The sequence below is a fragment of the Prinia subflava genome, chromosome 10, assembly GCF_021018805.1.
Source record: "Prinia subflava isolate CZ2003 ecotype Zambia chromosome 10, Cam_Psub_1.2, whole genome shotgun sequence".
Classification (NCBI taxonomy): domain Eukaryota; kingdom Metazoa; phylum Chordata; class Aves; order Passeriformes; family Cisticolidae; genus Prinia; species Prinia subflava.
In genome coordinates, this window is record NC_086256.1 from 13,971,472 (window position 1) to 13,978,936 (window position 7,465).

At 37.1% G+C, this 7,465-nt stretch overlaps 1 protein-coding gene across 5 annotated transcripts in view; it reads left to right on the forward strand.

Moving 5' to 3' along the window:
* PRKACB (protein kinase cAMP-activated catalytic subunit beta) overlaps nt 1-7,144 on the forward strand; it is a 64,387-nt gene extending 57,243 nt beyond the window's left edge. For all 5 annotated transcript variants that reach the window (XM_063407376.1, XM_063407379.1, XM_063407374.1 and 2 more), the window contains exons 9-10: nt 1,207-1,371; nt 4,093-7,144. In XM_063407376.1, coding sequence (XP_063263446.1) covers nt 1,207-1,371; nt 4,093-4,218 — 291 coding nt within the window. In that variant the 3' untranslated portion in view covers nt 4,219-7,144. The remainder of the gene's footprint in view (nt 1-1,206; nt 1,372-4,092) is intronic.
* The last annotated feature ends 321 nt before the right edge of the window (nt 7,145-7,465 follow it).

Below are 7,465 nucleotides of genomic sequence, written 5' to 3' on the forward strand. Positions count from 1 at the left end.
ACAAAGATATATTTTTAAAGAAACCTTTTTCATCTAAACTAAAAACAAAGTGTTGGGCATTTTTTTGTAGTTTTATCTAATTGGTTTGACATCTGTAAAAGGTCATCTACCTTTTTTACTGAGTCCATGGATGGACTACAGCACAAACAGCACTAGACATCAACTCTGGAAACTCTAATTCAGTCCTCAGCTAGCAGCTGTTTATAACCTAGGGCCTTTCTTTTATTCTATCTTATTTGCTTAGTTCTCTACTTAAAAATTTGAGTTAATACATTCTTACTTCTCAGTGGTCTAGGTCATTAAGCATGTGAATTTCTCATCGTCTATGATAGAACTATATTGGTAGGTAAACTGAAGCAGGGTCCTTGATAATTGGACTTTTTTGAAATGTTTGTGTTAAGTAATTCCATGATCTGTATTTACATCATAACTGAGCAGCTCCATATCAGGAATGTCAAACACTATGAGGATGACAAATACAACTTTCTGCCTGTTCTTTTCCCCTTCCTTCTCTCTGCCATCTCAAATGGTGTCAGTAGATCATTTGTTAGAAAAACCCTTTGTAATTACATCCCACGAATCATCTTCAAATATCCTTTAGCCAGGTTTGAATGAATTGCAAGTCACTAGTGTGCTATCTTCAGCTAGTGCTGTTATGTAAGACTTCTGAGGTTGGTGCATTTAGTTATAAGAAACAGATTGCAGTACAGCATAAAGTCCCAGATTGACTTCTTATATATGATTGCTGAATGTACAGTTATTTCAGAGCATATCTATGTATTTATATGCTGTGTATATGCTATATACTGTGTTTCCTCTGTGTGTGTGTGTAAATATATAATATAATCTAAAAATTTATATCTAGAAAATAGCTGAGAATGTCTTGAGATGATGTATTGTTAAAAAAACAAGTTAAACCTAGTTTTTAGATCACTGTTACATCAAATTAATATCTTGCCCCCTAGAAACTTCCAGTTCAGGAAATTGTAGATAGGCAGTGTAATGCTACTGATAAAAGCTTTGTGAAACAGGAATATATGTGCAACAATAATCATCTCTCTCTTCATGCATCCCTGCTTGATTTGGTTTTAGAAGAAAGATAGAAAATTGCCTCACTGTTTCCCTTTGTGTGAAGTTGTTTCCCTTCACAGGAGAAAGAATCAAATTTGTATCATGGTTTTTAATGTTGTGGGTGTATAATTTTAGGTGAGGTTCCCATCACACTTCAGTTCAGACCTAAAGGATCTTCTAAGAAATTTACTCCAGGTAGATTTGACCAAACGATATGGAAATCTCAAGAATGGTGTAAATGACATAAAGAATCACAAGTGGTTTGCAACTACAGATTGGATTGCCATTTATCAGAGAAAGGTAAGACCCTTCCTGATCAAAACTGTTACAGGTCTTTAAGGGATTGAAGTAAAATTTCTAATTACTGTGTTTATTTTTTATTTCCTAGATCTGTGACTTTAAATTGAGAAAGGGAGAAAGTAGTTTAATCTTTTAAGATTCCAGAGGATCTGTATTGATTGAATTATGTATGTTTCTTCTGGGTATTTTATCCTGGACCTGTGTGCACATTCATGTTCTCTTTAACACACATGTTGTGCATTAGTCTATTTCTGGATTATCTCAGGATGAGGCTTCTCCTGCCTCTCCCACTTTTTATTTAACCCCTGCTATAGTGGCATCTATAAATACTCCTCCACAGCAAAAATTAATTTGTTTTCCTTTCCAGCCAGCTCTTAGCACTCAGACTGTGCTTCAGTATGGAGAAGCTCAAGCCAAAGCTAGAGCCTTTCCTTTTTTCTCCTAAAGCAACCTGCTCCTTCTGTAAAAAAAGCTAGAGATAAGTGATAATATTTAAAGAATTGGTTTGAATTTGAAATGCTAACTGTCTTGGCTATAGAGGCATGAACTTGCTGCTGTAACAGCGGTATTTTAAGGTCCAAACCTAAATACTAACAATAGTTTATAAAAAGAAACTGATTGTTTGGCTACACAAACTGACAGTACATTTGTTGAATTATTCACTAATGTATTAATTATTCGAAGACAGGGTACAATTAATGCATCCTGTATTCCTTGCATTAAGTACAGATATTTTTAAGAAAATATTCCCCATTGTGGAATTCTAATTATCTGTTCTTCACTTTCTTAATGCCTCTTTGCAAGGCAGATTTAAATGCTCCGAGATTCAGTTGCCAGTACACTGTTTGGGAACACCCAGGCCCCATAATACTAACAGTGTTTCAATACTTGCTAAATATTCTTAGCATTGCTAGTGTACTGCTATAGCGAATTACTTTCACAGAAATAAGAAATATTTTTAAATGTTAAGAAGTAGTAGAGTCAGAATAGCTATTACTAGATTTAAAGGGTTGTAAAAACTGATACTGAGTAAGTTTGAAACTTCTAATTACAAAGAATAAATACTGTGATACTGAGGGTCTGAAACAACAGCATGGTTTGTAATATCATTCAAGTAGTCAGAAATACAGCAATAAACCTTAGGCTTATACTAGTTTTTCACAGTGGCTGTTACCACAGCGTGTATTCTCCTGAACATAGTGTTCCTTGGCAGCTAATGTCATGAGAATGATTTTTTTTTTTCTTCTTCTTCTTTTTTTTTAAAGTGCTACAGTCATAAGTAAACCAGTCAATTACTTAATATTTCAGATACAGAATCACAAAATATGCTGAGTTGGAAAGGACTCACGAGGATGATCCAGTCCAGCTCCTGGCCCTGCACAGGACCCCAGGAGTCACCCCGTGTGCCAGAGAGCATTGTCCAAACGCTCCTTGAGCTCTGCCAGGCTGGTGCTGTTCCACTGCCCTGGGGAGCTGTTCCAGTGCCCAGCCACCCTCTGGGTGAAGAAATTCCTGATATCCAACCTAAACCTTCCCGGGCTCAGCTTTAGGCCACTCCCTGGTGTCCTGTCCCAGAGCAGAGATCAGTGCCTGCCGCTCCTCTTCCCCTCAGGAGGAAGCTGTGGCTGCAGTGAGCTCTGCCCTCAGCCTCCTCCGGGCTGAGCAGACCCGGTGCCCTCAGCTGCTCCTCACAGGGCTTCCCCTCCAGGCCCTTCACTGCCTTTGTTGCCCTCCTTTGGACACTCTCTAATAATTTAAAGTCTTTCTTACACTGCTGCACCCAAACCTGCCCCCGGCACTCGAGGTGAGGCCACTCCAGAGCAGAGCAGGACAATCCCCTCCCTTGCCCGGCTGGCCATGCTAGGCCTGATGTCCCCAGGACATGGTTGTCCCTGCTGGCTCAATTTGCCATCAACCAGGACCCCAGGTTCCTTTCCACAGCTGCTGTCCAGCCTCTTGTCCCCCAGTCTGTCCATAGATCCAGGGTAGCCTCATCCCAGGTGCAGAATCTGCCTCAGCTGTAGCTATGCCTGCCCTGTTTCTTTGTCTCCCCACCGTTCTGCCTCTGACACACTTACTCCTTGAGATGTTTGGGAGAGAGATACTTGTCTGGTTACTTTGTGTTCCAGGTTTAAATTTGCATCATTTTGCTTACTTTACAGTACAGTCTTGGAGTGACTCCTTCAAGTCATTGCTTGTGTCTCATTGTGGCCTAGTTTGGAGAAGGCTTTCAATTCTCGCTTAGGTTCTAGGAGGAACTTTGTAAGAGATGCAGGACAAATTCTTTTCCACTTGTATTAGGTTAGTTTTTATTTGCAAATAGAAGATTGTTATTAAGTAGGAGGGAGAGGCATTCCAAACTTTCATAAGATTTTTGTGTAGTGGTGGTGGCAATCAGTGTACTTCATGTCCTGTGCTTATGAGCTGGAAGGAGCAGGATCACCTCTGCAAGGAGAGAACTAATCTTTGTACTGAAGTAATTTTTTAATGATGTCTGTCAGCAAGAGATTAGTCTTTTTCAGTTTAGATTCTCACATCTGTTCCTGTACCTTCATAGGTTAGTTTTGTTTATGTGCCACAACTTAAACCTGTAATTCCTGATTTCTTGGCAGGATCTGAGAAGTAATGGGAGTGTTGCTGTGCTCGTTATTACAATGTTAAATCTATTGGTATTTGGCTAGTAACATTTCATGTGCCTTTTTGTGTCTCCTACCAATACAGGTAGAAGCTCCATTCATACCAAAGTGCAGAGGTCCTGGAGATACCAGCAACTTTGATGACTATGAAGAAGAAGATATTCGTGCTTCTCTAACAGAAAAATGTGCAAAAGAATTTGCTGATTTTTAGTAGGAGTAAGAGGACAAGATGACATCAGGGCTCACATTGGGATCTTTGCACTCTGTTAACAGATGAGGTGGAGCTGAGACCATCATATGTCAAAACAGTTACCTAGTTACTTCATTCCACAAAGCTGACTGAGGTCTTTATTGCCATCTTCCATGTGTGCAGTTTGCACCAACCCTTCTAACTAGGCACAATTAAGCAAGCACTGTTTGTGCAGTAACACAGAATAATAGACCACTTTCCTACTTAACTTTGGTTTCTGTCGTTCTTTGTTTCTGTGTATTGTTCATTTTCCCCCTTTGAAATGAAGTAGTTTTTTACCCAAGAATGCTCCATTTTATTTTGAATAATGTATTATTTGTGTGAGTGAAATGGAAGGTGTTGCGGCTAGTGTGATTTAGACTGAAGTGAAAGATAAATGTTGCTTCTAGTCTGTGCCAGCCAATAATTCATGTCTGTCTTGTGTCTGATGCTACAATTTATAATAATTTTTTAGTAGCTCAGACTAAACCTAGCCAACATTTTTAGCATTTTTGAAGGTAGTATTTATCGCCATATAAATGTCTGCTAAATTAATTTAAAAACATTTCTTCCTGGAGGCTGACCAAAATTCAGTAGACTCAATTGGATGGCTTAAGTAGGGGACAGTAGCTAGACCCCGTGCCTTGGTTTTCTACATCCCTGCAGTTTTCGTCACTGCCTCCTTCCTTTGTATTTCCCACCTAGGCAGTAGGCAAGTTGCCATAACCAGACTGTACTGTGGACAGCTTACAGTCTCATGAGGGAGTGATTCCATCTGGTCTGCATTTTGGACCATATTAAACCAAGTCAACTTACCAGCATTTCAGTTGGCAGGTGTGAAATGGCTTGTTTAAGATCAAGAACCCTAAACTCTTAAAGGAAGTTTTGGTCAGTACTGTAGAAAATTCATTTAGATTCACTTTTTCTTCTTTTTTTTTTTCTTAATTTTTTAAAAGTAGCCAATGTTTCGGCTCCCTAAGTATTCCTTGCTTCAAGCCTTTTTTGATTAAAAAAGGCATCCATTAGAATAAAAACCACCATGCCACAAAAAGCAAAATGCGCTCTGCCATTAGCTATGAAAAACAAATGGTTTAGCAAATGCAAAATAATGTTCTAGATGCATCGCTGGATGAACACGGTTATTTTTTGTTAGCTGTTAAGAATAAGAGGTTATTGCCAAGTTTTTATTCTGGTATACTATATTAGTAAACTGAGGATGGAGTACTGCTACAATCATTTTCTTTTTAATTACAGCACTTCATTCATGAAGAAAAGAGATCAAGTTTAAAAACTGCAACAGCTGAGTTTATTTTAGTTGCGTTGTGTCTTCATTTCTAACCTACTTTCTTTCAATCAATCAGAATGTATGGTCACACAGATACAAGTATTTGGGTTTAATTATGTTTTGTATACTCTCACCAACTGACTTAAAAGTATTGCTACCATGTGCTAGCTTTGGGCACTTTTACACATTTATTTCAATGTTAATAATCAGCGGCTCAGCACTTTTTTCGGGGTTGCTTTTAAACTTATTCATAGTAGTTTTATTTGTACACTTGGTTCTGGCTGTCTCAGTGACCTGTCTTAAAACAGCACATCTAAAAGTTTAAACTAGACTCATGTTTTATGATAAATTGACATGCATACAAGGATGAATTGTTTTTTTAAAAAACGAGCTATATTGATACATAGCCATTGAATTTGTTCGAATGCCAGTGGAAATAAACAGCTGGCATTCCTTCCTTTTAATCTGTACGACGCTCCTAAAGGAAAGGCCTTTGTAGACATTTTACAAAAGAGTATCAAACATACCACCCAATGTTCTGTCTGTTTAGGTTGTTGAGCATTTTTGCACAACGTCATTAGGAGGCTGACACTGAATGCAGTCTTTGTCCACCCATATTTACATACATGCAAGAAAAGTATAAGATACTTTGCTGTAGCAAATTTTATGTAACAAAGATATATCGTCACATTAATAAATTTAAAGAAATCCTTTGTATGAAAATGTTAAAATCTTTTGTATTTCATTTAGACCAAGGACATGCTGCTGTATGCTAGCTGTATGCGATAAATTCTACAGTAACTTTGTTGTCGTTTATGAACTTTAAAAGATTTTAATAAATGTTGGAGATCACAATTTGATTCTGTTATGATTTTAATTTTTAATACATTTATAGTTCTAGAAAGGTTCAGATATTTTTCTGTTCTGTAAAATACTGTATCATTCATCTTGCGTGTACAATAAGACAAAAGTCTAGGAAATTGGTTCTGATGTGTCTGTCTGATATCCAGATTAAATTCTACATGGGCATAAGCGGAAAAGTCATCATAATGCCATGATATTATGCTATTTTTTAATTTTATGAAAATCCTGTTAGAAAGTAAAACACTTTTCCAATATGGCATAATAGACTTCAGTATGGAAATGAGATTCTATTTTGGAAAAGGAGGGGAAGTGTGCAATTTCCAAGGCATTAGTGAGTACATTTGACAATGTGAGTATTATACAACCCTCTCATTTAAACACAGTCATGAAATATAACTACAGAATATTATGTTACCTGTATTTAATTTGAAAAATCCTTTTCACAATATGGAAAAATTGTATATCTATGACAGTAGAAGCTTGTTAATTTTACACATTTGAGGAATTAAGTGTTGAACTATATGGTATATTTTAATTGTACTCTAGTTGTATGTAACTTTCATTTCCAACATAAAGGATTGTATCTCATTAAGTAAATTGCTTTTTTTATTATCTTGTCAGTTGCATTAAAACCCTTATTTTTAAATCCTTTAAAGTATTTTACTAATTTTTGCAAATAATTAGATGTTTTTAAGTGCTGCAATAGTGTGCAATAGTAAACATTTATATACAGAAGTGCAAATTAAATTATGTACAACACTTGTGCTGCTTCTTTGTGAATCAGAATGTTGTGTGATGACAGTTGTTGCACCTCCCCACGTGTGAGCAGGCTTTGAGAGCAAGAGGAAAAGGTTGTGAAACCTACTACACGTATGAGTTGGGGCACATTAAGATTTACACTAACTAGGGTGTCTGGAGAAGGTGGTGTGGAGAACACTAAAGGCACTATGAGAAGTCTTGGACTTCTTAGACAATCAAAAGCAAGCAAGGTGATCATTAGCTTCAGTATTGTTTGTCTTTTTATTATTTTCATTCAGACTCAATGCTTTTTATTAAAGATAATTGCCTGTTTTTAAACTG